At 33.2% G+C, this 19,610-nt stretch overlaps 2 protein-coding genes and 1 long non-coding RNA gene across 3 annotated transcripts; 1 reads left to right on the forward strand and 2 right to left on the reverse strand.

Annotated features, from left to right (window-relative positions):
* The first annotated feature begins 1,327 nt into the window (after positions 1-1,327).
* LOC18099517 (uncharacterized) lies at positions 1,328-2,781 on the forward strand. The gene is made up of 2 exons (XM_024601115.2): positions 1,328-1,550; positions 2,397-2,781. The coding sequence occupies exons 1-2, from the start codon at positions 1,458-1,460 to the stop codon at positions 2,529-2,531; spliced, it is 228 nt and encodes a 75-aa protein (XP_024456883.1). The 5' UTR covers positions 1,328-1,457; the 3' UTR covers positions 2,532-2,781.
* A 996-nt stretch (positions 2,782-3,777) lies between these two features.
* On the reverse strand, positions 3,778-4,439 carry LOC127905296 (uncharacterized). Its single transcript, XR_008059181.1, has 2 exons — positions 4,273-4,439; positions 3,778-4,042 (listed from the first exon to the last, which is right to left on the reverse strand). It is a non-coding gene; the product is annotated as an uncharacterized LOC127905296 (long non-coding RNA).
* A 181-nt stretch (positions 4,440-4,620) lies between these two features.
* LOC112327511 (uncharacterized) lies at positions 4,621-5,651 on the reverse strand. Its single transcript, XM_024601035.2, has 3 exons — positions 5,289-5,651; positions 5,038-5,065; positions 4,621-4,710 (listed from the first exon to the last, which is right to left on the reverse strand). Exons 1-3 carry the CDS (start codon positions 5,486-5,488, stop codon positions 4,621-4,623), a joined length of 318 nt encoding a protein of 105 aa, XP_024456803.2. The 5' UTR covers positions 5,489-5,651.
* Between the last annotated feature and the right edge of the window lie 13,959 nt (positions 5,652-19,610).

Raw genomic sequence — 19,610 nt, forward strand, 5'->3', positions numbered from 1 at the left:
TTTATCATAGTTATGATCATTAGATTATCAGGCGTTCATGTTATTTTTTTTATTAAAATAATATTTTCTTTCTTTTCAATAAAACCATCCCAGACCCAAGCACATTGGGTCTGGCAACAACGCCAGGTCCAAGCGCCTTGGGTTTGGCAAACATGTCAGGCCCAATCATCTTAAGTCTAAAACCACGCCAAACCCAAACGCCTTAGGTCTGACATGTAACGTGAGTCTGACATTATTGTCAGACCCAACTAAACATGAATGCCCCCCATGATTATAGAAAATTACATAAAAACAGTGTGGAAGACCAAAAATACCCGTATTTTGGGTATGACACCCTTACCACACCCAAGTGCCAGACCCCCACGGTAGACCTAATTACCTCTCCATCCTTTTGTTTTCTTCGATTATCTCTTTTTAGTTGGGTCTAGTAACCGTGCCAGACTCAAGCGACTTAGGTCTGCCAACCTTGCCAAAAACGACTTGGGTCTGCCAACCACGCTAGATCCAAGCGCCTTGGTTCTGGCAGCCATATCAGACTCAACTGTCTTGGGTCTCATAACCATGCCAAACCCAAGGTTCTTGGGTCTTGCGTGGCTACCACACTCAACATGTTTGGGCCTGACACCCACGCCTAACCCAAGCTACTTGGGAAATACTTCAACCCGCAGCGGAGCACGGGTAAATGTACTAGTTAATTGCTAAAATAATAAGGGCCAAGGGATAAATAAACCTTAACTTCAAGGATTAAATTGAAGTTTTCTACGATAAATAGTAATAAGGTTTTTTTTTTCTTGTTGTCAAACTTCTTTTAATTGCTATTGTTAACCACAATTATAGTTTGATTTCGCCAAATTGATAATTAATAAATCTCGGAATGATTTTTAAAATTATATACATGTGAGAATGAAAAAAATATGTTAAAAAAACATGGTAATGCAAAATAAAAAGATAAAATTAGAAATGTTAAATCTCAAAAAAAAATTTGCATTGTTTAAAACAAACAATATAGTATATAATAGATTGTGAGAGGAGCTAAAATGTAAACCCCATCTCTTTTAGTATATTGTATAACAATATAAAAAATAATTAAAATAGTTAATTAAATATAACTTGGTTCATAATAACAAAATTAACTAATCAATCCTTATAATTTTAAAACAATAATTTTATCTAACCATTTTTCAATCCTCTTGAAATCTAGCCCTTTTGTTAATTTCTCGTTATTTTTCAATTTGATTTATTTTTTGAAAGATGAAAAGAGAAGTGAGAAAGATGGTGTGTGTGTGTGTCTATATATATATATAACAAAAGGGTAGAAAAGAGAAGCGAAACGACATATCGCTTGACAGGAAAAGAAAAGAAAAAACACAATTGATTGTCGTCTCCATCGAAAGAAGAGGGAGGGAACAAGGTTCAAGATTGGAAGCAAGGAAGGAGAAGAAAAAACTTCAAAGAAAATGGGCGGCGCAGAAGAAGAGAAGCAAGCAAACGAGATGCCAAGGTCTAATTCAATAACACAGGCCCAGTTCCTCCTCTGGAAACGCCAAAAGGTATTTTCTTCTTCGCCCTTTACTTTTCTAGGGTTTCTTTCTATATCAAACCAATTGTCCTGGAATCATAACTGATAATTGAGCTATATTGAAAATTTTAAATATGTTAATATATACCAAAATTCTCATCTTGAATCGTTGAGTTTGGTGTGTGTATCATGTCAAAGCAGTGCAACACTAGAAATATTGAACAGTTTGGTCTTTGTCTTAGGAATTAGAATAGGAAATCTCTGTTAGCTTTTTGTGTATGAATTCACTTTAAAGGCTATTTGCGAAATAAATACAGTGTTACTGAGTGGTAATGCACTTCTTTATTTGGTTCCCAATTTCATTTATCATCCAGGTATCTGTAATTTGTTGAGGGTTTAATATAATTGGCCATACATGGTAGTTCCTGATCCTTTCTATCCTATCGGCCATATATTGATTTGGTGGGTCAAAGTCATCATCAAGAAGGAATAAAGAACTGGGAAAGGGATTTTGTGGTAATGCATTTAACTGTTAGCAGCAAGAGTTGGTACCCATGTTGTGTGTTTTCTTTTTGATAGTAGTTGCCGCAATGAATCTGTTACAAACCAGACACCATCGCGAAACTAAAAAATTTTGTCTGCAGGTTGTTACTAGTGAAGGTACGTAACTGAGAGCCTTCTCAAGGCATTATAATAACTTGCTGTTAAGTAGAGGGTATTTGCATAATCCCATCTCCTTGAACTGTTACCAAGTTGATAACAAGTTCATAGACATGATGAGGGCTCTACTAATGTTAGACTACTTTATTTACTTTTTTCTTTTATAATTATGACAATAAATATCAGTTTTTTTTCTTTTGTTTTTTTTTTTTATCAGGAAGCAGATTCCTCAGCTAGAAAAGCTGAAGCTGCTAGGAAACGTGAAGAAGATATAGCTGCAGGAACAGTACAAATGAATGGCCGGGAACTCTTCTTGCACGAACCTTGGGTGTTTGATAACACCCAGTATTGAGCTTTGGTTTTTGTTCAAGAACACATAAACATATACAGACTCATTCGTGTAATGCCTGAGAGAATATCTTAACATATAATGCTCTATTTCCTGTTGACTTGGCTTTTAAAAAAACTTATGGTGCCTTGAGAATGCCCAATGATGTTGATTTTTCTTTTAATGTCTGCTAATAGCTGGTATTATGATCTGGTAGTTGTGGTGTAAATGAAGAACAATGGGATCAATATATGACTAGAGTTTTGTTTTGCTCTGCTCCTAGAACGCTATGAATGATACGAGGAAGTGATCACCTATTCTGCAAAGTCAGCAGCATATTTTGCTGGCATTCAGTTTATATATTAATAGAGTAATAGTGTAAAAGATGTGTAAACATTGTATTTTACACCAGCAGTCTATTATACCTTTATTGTCGATAGGGTTTGTCAACACTCTTTGGCGCTACATAACATGGTGCATGATTAAGGAGTCGACTTACCTTTATTTTTGTTCCCTGAGTGTTTTTTTCTTTTCTTTTCTTTTGATAGTTGTTCCATGCAAGGTGGCTAATGTTTCTCATTCATCTAGCTGAGGCGAGCTTAACAGTTGCATCATTTGTTATACAAGTAACTTTGGGGACAGTTTGCAAATATTGCAAAGTACTCCTTTTAGGGCACCTATTCTCCCATCACTAATTACTATGCCTACTTTCTGCTCAGCCTCTCGGACCCTTCACAAAATTTGAGCCTGGTTTCTCTCCCTCATCAACAATGCAGATCCTTTACCATGCTGCCTCAATACTAATTCATTCACCCATCTGTATTCTTATTGCCCGTGTACTGCTGGAAGATAAAATCTCGGACCTTGCATTTGCATTTGGGTTCCATTGCTCGTTAAACTTCTTTTGAAGGAGGCAGCGAGCGCTGGCCTGGATGGGTGTTTTCCTGCTTGAGTTATTCACACTATTTTCCTGGCCTAGCTACTCATACACTCAGATGATTAGGTGTTGGTAGAATAGGAGTAGAAGCAGGAAAGTTGTTTGTAGCGGTTTATACACACAGATGATACGTGGTAGTATAAATATTATTATACCAAGGTTCATGTAAATGGAAAATTGTTACCAGAGGCATTTGTTTCATGGAACGGCTGTGGCATTTTAGAGCAAGATATCATTGAAAGCTGCACTTTTATCGAACCACATCCTATAGTTCATACATGGCACAGAACTGGATCTGGCACGCCCCAGAGTAAGAGCACCGAAAAGAGAGAGTTCCACTGACAATTGCACTTAAACTTTATTTAAGAAGCCAGATTTCACCAGAAACATAGCATACATTGTCCGAAGACGAAGCACTGACTCAAACTGCAACGACATAAAAGAAACTTAAAAGACACTAAAAACGACATAAAACGAACATAGATTCGCAAGCTTAATTTTCAGCTAAAACACTAGACAATATGACTCGGATTTGACAGGATCTCTCCTCCTCCATGTCATATCGCCTCCCACTTCCCCTTACTCAGATCGTTTTCGCCTGCAAAGAAAAACCCTTCAGTGAGAACTGGTTAGGAAGATCATAACCGGCATTTAGCCCCCTCTTTCTTTCTTTTTTTCCTTTTTTCATGTCTCATTTAAAGTTTTTGTGGAAATTGATGAAAAAATAACTCTCATCCAAAAAATACGTGAGCATGAGCCCACTGAGAGGGAGAAACTAAACATGCAATGCGAGTTAATGAAGGTTCATAGAGCAGGAAGGATATCTACCAGAGTTCCTCTTTGACAGAGTCCAGATCACGCCTTATTTCCTCTATATCCCTATGGATGTGCTGCAAACATAAAAGAGTTGCATGTTTCATCATACAGTGAAGAAGAGGAGAGGATCTACTAAACACATTGTATTTGTCTTCACTAATATTAATAGAATTTTGTAAATTAATATCAGGCATACCTCAAACCTATGGTTGTAATATTTGATCCCAATTTAATAAAGAATCCAGTACATGCAGAAGAAGCAATATGTATAATTAGAAATAGTCATTATACTTAGTAATGAAATATGGAATCGTGTGTGTGTATATATATATATATATAGACACACACACACAGAGAGTACTATGGATCGAGAATTAAATAGAGAAATAACCAGTCAATGAGGAATTGTAGCTCCCCGCCAGAATATCGTTGAATGAGTCGGTTCCTTTCCTGTTTATAAGCATGGAAATGTTAGAAATAATTAGGGGAGAAGGTAGAAAGGAACTCTAACTCGTATTAACTTGTTCTCACAGGAGAAAAAGTCCCATGATCAACTTGTGGACTTGGAATAATATTAGAGTACTTTTAACATATATATTTGTACTAATGTAGAGATTAATTAGAGATTTAAAGGATAACTACAACATTAATATATCGCCTTCATACATGCAGAACAATTGAATGAATTCTTTGAATGTAGACTTAATTAATCCAAAAGAAACCATTAAGAAAATGAAGAACATCCATGCAATAGAGACGAAGAGAGCTGTACATCACCTCTTGCAATTCTTCTCCATTATCTTCGCTGCATGGCATTAGATTCAAAGGGTTAGTGAATAAATGAAGGTTGATTATTGATCAAAATGCACGTTTGTGTGAATTTGGCAACAATTTCCTTCACAGTTGAAAAGAGGTTTTTTACTTAGTCGCATAGCGAACCAAACCATTTCCAGACCTGAGATTTACACATATAAATAATTAAGAAAAAGCACCTTAGCTAGCATTTCATTTACACATGGAGCTAGTACCTGTTGCTGTCTTCAAATGCAGGTAAGGCAAGAACAGGAGGAAGCATAGGGCGTCTCAAACACGTATTGTTGTCAGATTCGCTGTGTGCTTGCTGCTGCCGCTGATGTCCCTCCTTTTGCTGCTGCTCTTGCTCCTGTTGTTGAGTTGTTGAAGCTCCCGTGCTTCTCTTCTCATTAACGTTGAACCTAAATCTAGCCATTTTTGGACAAAAGAAGGGAGTAAAGGGAAAGGGAGTAACTTATTTGATGAGGACCAAGTGCTTTGTGGGGTGCATTTATAGGAATAAAGACAGGCTAGGTACTTGACAGGTGTTTTGACAGCTTCAAATCTCGTACTTATCCACCTCTTCTTCTTCTTCTTCTTCTTCCCGTTTAATGGTGTAGTTTCGGAAACCATGAGAGATTTAAAGCTGCAAACCTCCTGGCAAACTAGCTAGGGTATCTGGGATATGCTCTGGGGTTCTTAAAAATGTAAATTAATAAAGAACGGTGCCCAACTTTTGATATAATATATTTTCTAGAGAAATTCAACTTTTAAATCATTTTAATTCCACAAATAAGTTCATATTCATACGATTAGAGAGACTATACTCAATAAAAGAAATGAAAGCATGTATATATATGTGCGTCTGTGATTTTGGAAAATACGAAATTTGAATTAATAAGTAATTCTCCTAAAAAATAAAAAAGGAAAATAAGTGATCAGTTTGAACTTTACGGATTAGGTTTTCAGTGGAACATATCCTCCTTCTCCTTCTTTTTTTTTTTTTTTTTTTTTTTGTGTGTGGAAAATATGAAGTTTGAATTAACAATCTATGCGGCTAAAGCAAAAACAACTGTCTTATTTCCCCCCCTCTGTTTTAAAAAACGCTCGTTGAAGGTTCAATTGGGACATTAAAATGCAAATATTCCTTTTGCAAATTAAGGTCTCCTACGCTCCCTCACAATCTTTAGCATCAATTCCATTTCTGGCTGTCACAATTGTTATTCCTCGAGACCAGTGCCTAGCTACTACTCTAAAAATCTATGCTTGATTGCTGTGTCGTAAAAAAATAAATGTTTTCGTTTAATTTGACTACTTGATATCTTGATCGTATTTTAACATTTTTATTTTTATATATTTTACCTTCTTGAAATTCATTTTTCAAGGGATTTTACATCAAATATTCTGAAGGATTTTCAACACGAATGATAATACTATAATTTTTATCGTTTTCGTTATAAAATGATTATACAACACGTTCGATGATACAATAAATTTGAAGATCATTTAATTTTTCATTGTAATTCTTAATGAACAATGATCATTTTGTTGTTTTAAAATGATTATACAACACGTGAGATAGTACTATAATTTTTAATTAAAAGTCATTTTGTTGTTATAGTTTTTAATGAGCAAATGATTATTTTTTGTAATAGTTTTTAATGAACAAACAATTATTTTGTGTTGTTATTTTGTCGTTATAATATGATCATACAACACGTGAGATAATACTATGATTTTTAATGAAATGTTATTTTGTTGTTATAATTTTTAACGAACAACAATCATTTTGTCGTTGTAAAATGATCATACCACACGTGCAATAATACTATGATTTTTAATGAAATATCATTTTGTGTAATAGTTTTTAACAAACAACGATTATTTTGTCATTATAAAATAGTCATATAACACGTGTAGTAATACTATGATTTTTAATGAAAGGTCATTTTGTCGTTATAGTTTTTAATGAACAATGATTATTTTGTCGTTATAATTTATAACGAATAACGATCATTTTATCGTTATAAAATGATCATACAACACGTGCGATAATACTATGATTTTTAATGAAAAGTCAATTTTTCGTTATAGTTTTTAACAAACAACGATCATTTTGTCGTTATAAAATGATCATACAACACGTGAGATAATACTATGATTTTTAATAAAAGATCATTTTGTCGTTATAGTTTTTAACAAACAACAATTATTTTGTCATTATAAAATATTCATATAACACGTACAATAATACTATGATTTTTAATGAAAGGTCATTCTGTCGTTATAGTTTTTAATGAACAACGATAATTTTGTCGTTACAAAATAGTGATACCACACGTGCAATAATACTATGGTTTTTAATGAAAGGTCGTTCTGTGTTATAGTCTTTAATGAACAACGATCATTTTATCATTACAAAATAATCATACTACACATGCAATAATACTATGATTTTTAATAAAAGGTCATTTTGTTGTTATAATTTATAACAAACAATGATCATTTTGTTGTTATAAAATTATCGTACAACATATGCAATAATACTATGATTTTTAATAAAAGGTCATTTTGTTGTTATAATTTATAACAAACAATGATCATTTTGTTGTTATAAAATTATCGTACAACATATGCAATAATACTATAATTTTTAATAAAAGATCATTTGGTCATTATATTTTTTAACAAACAATGATTATAAATGATCTAACAATATATACACGTATAGAAAAAAGTATAATTATATATTTTTTCTCAACCTCTCCGATAAATATAATTAGATATTTTTTTTTTATTTAGAAGAGTTTGTAATTCTTGAGAATATAATAAATTTAGTCATAAAAAAAACACGAAAAAAAGAGGAGATCGTAATCTATGAAAAAGCAAAATGAAGAGATCCAATTAGGCTGATGAAAAATGATTTGCCAAAAGCAAATTTACTTTTTCCGAAGTTATCCGATTTGACTCGTACGTTCTTCCGCTCAAATAATTAAAAAGGAAAATAAAACAGCTTCTACTAGTAAATGACTTAACTGCCCTGAGGCTTGTCAAGTTCCAGCGGGGATCCCCTCCCTCGTGAAAAGCGTGACCGTTTTTTGCATGCAGAGGCAGTAGGCACAGTGCCAAATACTCTTTAAAAAGGTTTGTTTTCGCTCTTTTGGCTTCTTCCTAACAAACCCAGCCACGTGCTCACCGTTCCCACGTTCCTCCCCCCCCTTCCCTTTTTTTTTTTTCTTTCCAAATAAATGATAGAAACCGAAGATACCCCCGTTTATGGGAAAAAAAACTAAAAAAAAAAACTAAATGTGGGGTCTACTTGGTGGCCCTGGAATTACTCTACGTGGGGCCTAGCTAGACAGACAGACTGCCATGGATGGTTTGTATTGCCAAATGGAGCTCTTGTGGGGCCCATTTAGATACAAAAAACGCTCGTGTTGATTTATTTACCAATTACTATCTATTGGTTTGGTTTTATCCTATTTTTATAATGCCTTGCCTTTACTGCAAATACCAGATGTTGGAATTTACCGTCCTTTTGCGGTAGAATTTACCGTCCTTTCTTAGTAAATAAACTCAAGTGATTAACTTGGTAGTTAAAGAGGTAATTCGCTCTAATTTTTATTTTTTTTTAATTCAAATATTGAGACCAGTATTCAAAAACAATTTATTAATTTTCTTTAAATACACTATGGTGATGTGAAAAGTAAGTTGCATTTGGGTAATGTAATAGGATAGAAAATACATTTACAAAAAGGGAAATTAGACGAAGATAAATATAAAATAAATTTCAATCTCTAATAAATTTTTATCATTTCAAAACATGAAATGATAAAAATTTATTAGAGATAAAAATTTATTTTATATTTATCTTGAGAGAATAACCTTAAAATATATGTTCTTTTTCTCCTACTGTTTTTGTCTCTTCAACCTTGAGAGAATAACCTTAAAATTATTCACAAAAAAATTTAACCTTAATTGATATGTCGAGATAATCTTGAATATCAAACTAAACAAGATTTACTATAAAATACTAACTATTGTATTGGTTTTATAGTACAAACTGTACATTGTGAGAGAAAACATTATTTATTTTAATAATATTTATTGAAGGGGGTTTTGGAATAAAATTAAAAAAAAATCTCCATCTAATTTTATGATAATTAAAAAATTATATTTATTTTTTTAGAGATTTTAGATAAAAAGTTGATTATATATAATAAAGAAAATAACAATGATACTCATTGTCTTTAATGTAAATTAACCTAGGCTAATTTAAAAAACCATATTTAATTCGTTTTGTTATCCAATTATACCATTTTTGCCTTCTTATTATCTAACACGAAATTTCACAGACATGCATGGTTAGCCCAAAATCAACATTTACCAATGATATGAACCTGCTAATAAAAACAATATTTAAGTCACTTATGATCCATAAAAGAAAATTACTAACAAATTCCAAGCATAGTTAAGAAAAAAAATTAAATAAACATGTTCAAATTGCTGGAGAAAGGAAAAATTTCAATTTGCATGCAGTGAATTGTCAAGAGTGTTCTTTTGTTTCTTAATCTTCCATCAACAGCAAGCTCCAAGAAGATCAAAGCTCTCATTCGCAAAGCATGCACGCAGCACTTCCTGCAAAATTATGAAGTAAACAAATATTAATACATTGATTTAGTAGTGCAGTGATTTTGTAAGCATTGTGTAATAAATAGACAGGTTGTAGGCAGAGCTGATATTGAAAACATCAAAGGATGTTAATGCAAGGGGGAAAAAGAAAAGGAGAAGAAAGAACAAGTATATTCGAAGTAATTACCTTGTGCCATTACATCAAAGCAAGCATCCGCAGATGAGGATCAATCTGCAGACCTATCCCCTCAAACAGTGGATCATATATGTCGTTTTTAGCTACCCTGCAATTCATAAATCCTTTCAGTCATAGATATAAGCAGGAAACATGTGGCGTTGGTGTTATGAAACAGTGATTTTGAACTCCATAAACCAACCTCGAACCAAGACTAGAAGCATTCATGCTCTCTTGAACTTTATGACTCGGTGTCCATTCCGTCTGCATTAGATTCGAAGAAGAAAGCATCATTAAACTTTCCCAAGAACGTATAACGTTAAAAAAAAAATTGAACTTTTTTAAGTACCCTTTGGCGTTTAGAAGATGATGATTCTCCAATTATGAAATGGCTATTTCCACGGCCACGGCTTCCTAAAATCATGTTCTAAAACGCAATTTGAAGAAATAATTAAATTAAGCAGGGAACCAAGAGTGGCTAAACTTTTGATATATGCAGGGAACACCCACGTACCTCATTGTGGTTGTTCAGCATTGACACCATATCCGGATGATGAGAAAATACTTCTGTGTTCTTACCCTTATTTTGCTATTGAAATTCATAGTTATTTTATTGCAAAATAGGTGGGGTAAAAAAATTAAGAGATGATAATTCAGTTAGACTTCTTACTTGTCGAGTATGATCTAAGCCCATAATTTGACTGTTCAGGGAAGTGTCAAGGCCAAGATTTGAGGCATATGGTCTAGCAGCTTGATTTAGCAATCCTTGGACATGGAGGCTATCCATCTGCGACCTGTGTAAAAATGAAGTGGTCATCAAATTATAAAAAGCCTGTCAATAATTGGTAGTTTCTCTTAAGCAGTAAATAAACAATGGTGTCTCTAATTATCAAAAAGATTTAACACTGTAGTACACAACAATAGCTAGAAGCCAATCAGTACCTGGTAGAGTTGCCGAAGTTCCAAGGCATGAAGTTCTCTTGTTGCATGTTGTCTATGTTAGGCATTACAGCAGCTTGATTGACTTGTACTTGATCAGAAAAAAAATGAACCCTGAATCCAAAATCATCACACACTAATTGTGTTTAGCTTGCTGGATACATGTTCATGCTATGATGTTCCTTTTCTAATGGGAAAAACTAATTTTTTTTTTCAGAAAATGAAGAATTGCATACCAGGGAGCAAGACTAGAAGGTCCAGATTGATTAAAGCCACCATGTTGAGCGGTGGCTGCGTTCGGTTTCATATAGACATGTCCCGGATGATGTTGATGAATAAAGGAATTTGGATGCCTAAAAATATTCAATGTGTTTGATTATTGGAACATAACTTTCAAGAATGGAGGAAAAGGATATGTATGAAATGGAACAGCATCTTAGGGAAAAGAAAGAATTTATTTTAGTGAGCAATATGGTGTTCGAATTTGTTTTGCTCTCGATTATATCAAGAAAATAAACACAAGGAGAGTGCAGAGATACACAAGGTACCTTGAAGATGCAGTAGGACCGAATAACATAGAGTTATAACATTGTGAATTCAATACATCATGTTCTCCAGAAACTTGAAGATTGTGAGAAGGAAACTGCGGGGACCTAAACTCAGAAGAAAAACAAAGCTTCGTTATCTGTTGAAACACCAAAAAAAACTAAACAAGTACAAGGTATACTGATATATAATCAATTGCAGGTCATAATTAAGATGTTATAGCGAAAAACCACGTACCTCAAATTTAGACAAGAATCTGGCAACATGGTAGAACCTTGTGGATCATACACATTAGGTGTGATCTGAACTTGATTAAATAGATATGGACGTTGCTGGGGCCTATAACAGAAAAATCCTCATCAATCTGTTGTTTTCACGATTAAAAAGTGTATATCTGAGGTTAATAATACCTTCGATTCATTGGAGGTTGAGGCCCAGATAGCATCCCAGGTACTTGATCGCTCAAACGTAACTGATAATTAGTCAAATGTTGGTGCCTAAAGTAGCATATTTTGTTACTTACTTGTCTATACATGCATGTGCATAATTGTAAGCTAGAATTTGGTATCATTTTAGCTTACCTCGAAGGCATTGATGGTCCGGGTAGCATGGGATTGGTACATTGGGAATCAAAGAAATTTGCTGCTATCAATTGATTAGGCTGATACCTAAAATCAAATATAATCAAATATTCATTTAGTGTAATTCGATTGTCATCACTGATAATTACAGCAACAGCTAGGGCTAGAAAATGATGAATATTATGTACCTTGATGGAGTTAGAGGCCCTGGAGGAGTGTTGTGGTTGGGAAGAAGTTCATATTGGTTTATCCAGGATGGTGTAATTCCCTCTAAATTCCCCATTGTGGTCTGTTGACAATAGACAATCTGAACATGCTCAAGATAGATAGATACACTAACACATAAACTTTATGATTCAATGGGTGATATGGTAATACGAATACTTGCTAATGGACATTGTAGCAAATTGGAGTGAGCATGAGTAGTCACCATATTTTGAGGATATGAAGCTGGAAACTGAGTTGTTTGCTGAATGCTATTGTTGATCACATTGTTCTGTCCAACTTGATCATTGAATGATATGGAGCTTTGGTTGAATGGAAGCACCGGTGGCGGCCTGCTTCCGTAGTCAGTAACGTTATTGATTTTTGGGAATAATAAGGAAAACTGAAGAACAAGTAATTACAAGTAATCTTCTGATAAAATATGCTTAAGAATGACGTACAAGAAAAGCTCAGACTGGAATGTATCTTCTTGTGATTGAGAATTGAACTGATTTGGTGTCCCATTTCCCATTGAAAATGGCCGGACCATCTCATTTGTTGGGATCATTCCCATCTGATCAAAAGCACAATCATGATTAGTAATTCCTAATCTTTTCCTATCTTAGCGTACATGGCTTCATGCATGTCATGTTATAATTAAGGGGTGATAAATTAAATTTTATACACTTTGTATCTAAAACTATCATGTTTAAGTGTTTAATCAATGAATCTACCTTCAGAGGAAAGTATACCTGTGTTGGAATTGGTACCGGAGGATTAACCGAGGATGATCTAGTCTGTGCTGCATTTGTAGAATTCCCATGTAGAGGGTCGAAAGTTGAGTATACAGATTGCACAATGCTCTGTCCAGAGTTTGCACGATTTAGATAGGGCTCGTCCGATGATTCTGGCTCCAAATGCCCCTGATGCTAAAACATAGAAACGAAAGTAAATATTTCACTTTTTTACACTGATCCTATCTTGCCAATCGAGCATGGTTAAGTTGGTATTAATCACCTTGTTGATGATGTAATAATTTTTAGTTGATGTATAAGCTTTTCTAGCTGTCATGTTATTGAAGATTAATCTTAATTAAATAGGGACGCAAACTGATAGCTTCTATGGTTAGGAGACAGATGAAGCAATACCATTGTTGGAAAAGCAGATTTTGATACCTCCATTAATGGAGTACCGAAAGAAGATGGTTCGAAATCCAAAAGCTGCGAGTTGGGTGCTTCAGCAACTGAAGAGTCTGAGATCCCGCCAGTAACATTTCCTTCTTCATTTTCTAAGAAGCTCAGATCAATGTTTCCATCAAATATTTGAGGTTGATGATCTCCTCCTTTTGGTGATTGGTCGTCTTGCTGATAACCATAAACAAAAATAAAGAAGTCATGATGAGGCTTAGATTTTATGCAGCTAAATGTACAAGTTGTAATGAAGACGTAAACCTCTCACAAATTTCACTACAATTTTATGGTGCTGTTAAGTGGTTATTTTTTTTAATTTTTTTTGTTTAAAAATATATTAAAATAATTTTTTTTATTTTTTAAAATTTATTTTTAACATTAACACATTAAAACAATTCAAAAATATTTTTTAAAAATAATTTTAAATAAAAACAATAATTTTTATATTTTTAAGCTATGAAAACTAGAAGATAGAAGATAGCATTATGGAACTTACCATTGACAGAGAATTGAATGATGGCGACCCTTGTCGAGTGGAATCTGGCACATCTTCTTCTGAAACATCCGAAGGTGCTCCATCTACAAGTGTAGAAGGAGCAAGGTCTTGAAGAGAGATTTCTTGATTCAATTCTGGCATATTGCTTCCAGCTAACGATCCTAGCTCCCCAGGCTCCTGCTACCATTAGTGAAATTTTATTATGGATCTGACGTTTTTAATGAAAACTTATTCCATGGTAAAATCAAAATATTATAACTCTGAAAATATATAATAGAAAATGATGCAATAAAATTGATTTCATATATAATAGAAAATCATGTTTGGGATTATATATTATAGATTTTTGAAAAATAAATTTGGGATTTCATGAAAGATTAAAAAAAAAAACCCCAAGAATCCCATGTGTTTCATGAATAATGAGGTGACATGTTTCCTTTTGAAACCCTTACAAATCAAGAAATTTAATCCCCATACTTTGGAGTTGGTCTTCGATCTACGTACCATGTGATTTCTTTTAAGCAATGAAATGTGCAACGACGAATATTTTGTTGCCTAAGAAGTTCATTGTTTACAAAACTTTATCTTCTTTTCTTTATATTTTCTCTGAAGAACACCAGAACATCTCATACGAGATAGTTTCTACATAAATACGTGACTATAATGAAACAAGCATAGTATATAGATGCAATATGTTGTTTCTGACTCCTTATATAACTAAATTTCTACGAACTCTTCTGTTTAATTGTTCTTTTCCTGGAATAAATCTGTTGCTTGTAGCGTGAATTTAACACCAACTTATATTATCACAGTGCATAATCTTCAAAAATATAAAGGTGGTGAGCTTAAAAGGAATCGAGATTATCATTTTATGTTTGCTTATAATTGCATGGATAATTTTTACACTTCGCTGATTTAGATTTATCCTCATATGGGACCTAAAACCTACAATTGGCAGCATTCAAGGGAGGGAATCATTTGACTTCAGCACTCCGGTTTGAACTGCAGTAATGCTCAGGTCCAGCTAAGATTTCCTTTTACAAAAAATCACCATTTGCCTGCTTGTTTTAGATAAGCTTGAAATTCATTTGTATTTTAGGTAAAAACGAGGTCTACCTGTCCAAGAACTTCAAAATTATAATCATGTTTTACGTAACCTTGCCATTCACCCGCAGACATATGTAAGGGCAGAACTCACAAGGCTAGAAAAAGTAAAAACGGAAAATTATTTTTTGTTGAGTGTGGGTGGGGTCTATCTGCCAAGACATAATCTCTATCTATAACATGTAACTTTGCGTGCAGAACCATGGATGATGGATTCGAGTGCTTCTGTGATATTGCATGCATGTAAAATCAAAGGAGTGAAGCATGGCTAAGGAAACGAAAATAATTTATGCTGGTACCACAAAGATCAGGACCAAAAGGGTGTGCAATTCGATAAGAAGTTGAAAAAAAAAACTATATTGATAATACCCAAGATGAGATTCATGTGGCTCACCTGCAAAATCTTCAGCCAGTGCAAGATTAAACCCCCTGGAGGCTAGAAAATACGAACATTAGATTAAAAAAAAAGCAAGAGAAAAGGGAAATCAGAGAACTAGGAATCAATCAACTGTCATTGGATCAGAATTAAAAGCGGAAATGAACAGTTAAACTAGAAGAAATAAAGTACAAACTTTTCTCGAGGCCTTTCTTCCTTTGATGTTCTGGAGGTGGCCTTTAGAGGCAAGGGAATGGTAAGCTAGATGATGATGGAATTAGCTAGAAAGAAGAAACTAGTAAAGAATATGGAAGTGATGTTATCTATGGCAGGAGAAGAAAACATACATGAATAAGGAAAAATAAGTTTTTCTTTGTTAGAAATGAGACCTTAGAACTTTATTTATAGGAAAACTTAACACTCTTTTTTCCTTTTTTTTTTTTTTTAATAATAAGAACTTCATTTTATTAACAAGACAAACAAGCATCATGTTGGTTTCACAAAAGGGATTGGTACATATATGTATGTAGGTGTGTCACAAATAGATAATATTTGAAGAGTTTTGCTTGTTTTCTCTTTTATTTTTTCTTTGGTTTTTATTGTTGTTTCAATTCAAATAAAAATACGCGCGCCCGCGCATAATAGTATAAAAAAAATACTTTCTCCTATAATTTTTTTTATTTTCGGATCTTTGTATTAAAAGAGTGAATTAATGCTACATGATTAATAGTATGAGCTTATATTGTCAATCTTTATCACAAACTTAATTTTAATTTTGAGTCAATGATAAATTAGCTGCATTGTATAGAGTAAAAAAAGAAGAAAAAATCAATGATAAATTAATGCCACCATATATAACAATGTAATGATAAAAGCAAGAGTATTTTTGGTATGTATGAGATAAAGGCTGAAAGTCTATGTAACGCAAACTTTAGTCCAACGACTTTTATAATTATGATCAAAATATATATATATATATATATATATATTTGGGGTTGAAAGTCCAGCAAACGACCTTCAAGAATGTAAGAAATGACAGGAATTCGTATTAATATTTCATTAATCAGTTAGTAAATGGATTAGCATAATTAAGTACTTATCATCACTTGGCAGCAAAGTGTTGTCCCAACTGGCCCAAGGTAGGAAGGCGATGTTAACTAGGCAAGTTTTATACAGGATGAAGGCAAGGGTTGAAAAAAGCGTGAATATATTTGATTTCCTGACGCAGCTATAGATGCTGTGATTGGCTGATTATAAAATCCAACCTACGCTTGTCTGTCCTTCCTCGGAGAGAAAATTAGCAGAAAGGAAACGTCTTTGATCTGTTTCAAATTTTCTTCACCGGAAAATGTCGGTGTGAGTAGCGACGCAATCTCTATCTTGCTCCCTTTTACACCTTTTGGTAACAAACTCAGGCACCCGTCGCTACTTGCGCTGCGCTTGTCACTGTGGTTTTGAGGATAACGTCATATTATTTCGAATACGAAGAGGGAGGATAGGGTCATAAGGCGAGTTAATTACCATATATACAATACAGATTAGAGAGGATAAGGATTCATGTATATCTATGTATAAAAAGTACATGAATTTAAGTAACTTTTTATGGTAAAGAATCTACCAAAATCTGTTCCAATCCACGCAGATTTGAAGCCATAGTCAAATTTTGTTCGTTTCACCTTAATTTTTTTTTTTAAGTTACAAAATAAAAGATTTATACTAATGTTCATGCACTAAAATCATCTCTCCCATCAAATTAAGAACAAATTATCAATATCAAGTGGTTTTCTTTTTTATCGTTCTTCCTATAATTAATGCCCCCTCATGTACTTAAAGAGTTGTAATACACGTGGTTTTCTTTTTGTATTTTATAACATAATAGATTCTGACATTTCCAACTTTTTCCGATTTGTGTAATAGTTTGAGATTATAATATTATTTTTTTTGTAATATTTTTTATTATAAAATTTGAAGTAAATTCAAATAGAATTATTATCAAAATTTAAAATTATTATTTTTTGATATTCATAAAATCATCTTGTTATACTTTCTAATTATAATTTTTTTTTTCAAATCACTACTGTCAAAATAAGGTCACCTATCTCATAGATACCCGTATATTATAAATATCAGCTTAGATCTTATACTTAGCATTGCTATCTGTAATATAGCTTGATTGATATATTCAAGTATACAAATAGTCTATCATATTTTCAACTTGAATGTCCAGTATTCTGATGCAAGAAATATATGCTAACTTAAGCACACAAGAAAGTTCTATCCATAAACAATCTCGAATACGTTTAGCTGAATGGTTAGATTTCTAGGCATATTATGGGTGAACTCTGTTTGTGGCAAGGAAAAATCTCATTTATTAGGCTTATCTTTCACCAAACTTTGCAATAGATTCCCTAAGTTATGGTTGACTTTGATTTATCCATCCTTTTTAGGGTAACAAACACTATTGAGATTTAGCCAGGTATCAAGTTTTTCCTATAAAATCTTCTAGAAAACACTTATAAACTTTGTTTTTCTATTTGAGATAATGGATCTAGGGACTCTATGAAAGCAAACTATCTTTTCAAAGTAAATATGGGTAATCTACAAAGAATTTATGGTCTTCCAACATTCAATGATGTGGAACATCTTTGAAAGCCCATCCACCACTACATGCTTGAGTCCATAACCCATTGGGTATGAGGTAAATCCAATACAAAATCAATACTAACATTCAACCAAGGAGCATCTAGAACAGGTAGTGGTTATACAAACCAACATAAGTCAAGGAACCTTTGGACTATTGGCAAATGGCACATCTTCTTATAAATGAAGAGTTACATTAGAGTTTTACCCAAATGACTCTTCATTTGACAAATAAAAGTTTAAACTGGTAGGAATTTGATAAACTAGAGCTAGGGCCTTGTCATGCCCAAAGTTACCCTTGTAGTTCAACTCATGAATTATATGTTCTAAAAAAGAATAATCTATGACGCATAACTACACAACAAAAAACAAGTAACCATTCAAAAGCACAAAATTACCTCACTTACCTTGTTCTACCCGCTTAGCATAAATATGTTTAAATGAAGACTCACTTAGGTAATGCTCTTGAAAAGTTTAAAGTCTCATCACCTATACACATATAATGTTAAATAAGGCAACTCACCTACTAAGTGCATCAGCCACCTTGTTAAGACTACCCGACTTCTACCTTAAAGAAATATTGAACTCCTGCATAAAAGATACCCATTTAGCATGTTGTCCATTTAATTTATACTACCCATTGATATACTTCAAAGATTTATCATAAGTGATGAGTATGAACTATTTTTGAACAAGATAATTTTGTTAATGCCTGAACAATGACATGGAACTCTAAATCATATGTGGAGTAATTATTTTTGAAACTGGACAACTTCTCATAAAAAAACAATCGGTCTCCCATCCTAGTTAAGAACACCCTCAATACCTAATCGTGATGCATCTCAATTACCTCAAACCACTTATCAAAATTAAAGAGTGCTAACACACGAGCCTTAATTATCTTCTAGTTCACTAACTAAAAATTGACTTTTGCTTCTTTAATCCACTTGAAAGTATGCCTATTTAGGCACTTAGTAATATACACAATCAAGGAATTAAAAATTCTAATGAATTATTTATAGAAGGATGCAAGTTTATAAACACTTTGGACATTGTTGTGATCGTCCTTCCAAAGCGAGATCTAAATAGTGATGGAGGAAAGAACAAGAAATTCTTATTTCTTATTAGTAGAAATAGGATGGAGTCGTCGCCTAGTATTTTGATTACTAGGAATCTTAACTGGTCTCAGAGTCTCGATAAAGGTACTAGTTATGTATAGCGAGGACGTTTCACCCATAGTACACCTTACCTAAGGTAAATTGCGTTGTTTGTTTGTCTGATATAAACTAAGGTATTTGTTTTATTTTCTAATCATTGGTAATCTCCATTCAAATTACTAAATCTCTATGCAACATCTCCTTACACAATGTTTTTATGATCATAAAGCATTTTTTATTTTCTATAAAGTAATGTTCTCTACATAAACTTGTTGAAATCTCATCTTCCTTATACAAAAAACTCCCACATAAATAAAAGTCAAAGGTAGCGTTTTTCATATAAATAAAGGTGATGTTTAAATAGTAAGTATTTTCTTCTCCGTGTTTTTCGATTAAAGTCTAACATGACTGTTTAAAAGACTTGAGGGGATTGATAATACCAAAAAAATATTTCCCAACCATTGAGGCCATCTTAAATGGCTGGAATTTTTTTCCTTATGCCAATACCAACCCTAGTC

This window comes from Populus trichocarpa, chromosome 5 (assembly GCF_000002775.5).
Source record: "Populus trichocarpa isolate Nisqually-1 chromosome 5, P.trichocarpa_v4.1, whole genome shotgun sequence".
Lineage (NCBI taxonomy): Eukaryota > Viridiplantae > Streptophyta > Magnoliopsida > Malpighiales > Salicaceae > Populus > Populus trichocarpa.

What these genes read in the sequence shown, in the direction of transcription:
- LOC112327511 (XM_024601035.2), bottom strand. Translation starts at nt 5,488, where the DNA reads ATGGCTAGATTTAGGTTCAACGTTAATGAGAAGAGAAGCACGGGAGCT. An exon ending in GCATTTGAAGACAGCAACAG is followed by an intron (nt 5,066 to 5,288) that starts GTACTAGCTCCA and finishes AATGCCATGCAG; the next exon opens with CGAAGATAATGGAGAAGAAT. An exon ending in ATGGAGAAGAATTGCAAGAG is followed by an intron (nt 4,711 to 5,037) that starts GTGATGTACAGC and finishes GCTTATAAACAG; the next exon opens with GAAAGGAACCGACTCATTCA.
- LOC18099517 (XM_024601115.2), top strand. Translation starts at nt 1,458, where the DNA reads ATGGGCGGCGCAGAAGAAGAGAAGCAAGCAAACGAGATGCCAAGGTCT. An exon ending in TCCTCTGGAAACGCCAAAAG is followed by an intron (nt 1,551 to 2,396) that starts GTATTTTCTTCT and finishes TTTTTTTATCAG; the next exon opens with GAAGCAGATTCCTCAGCTAG.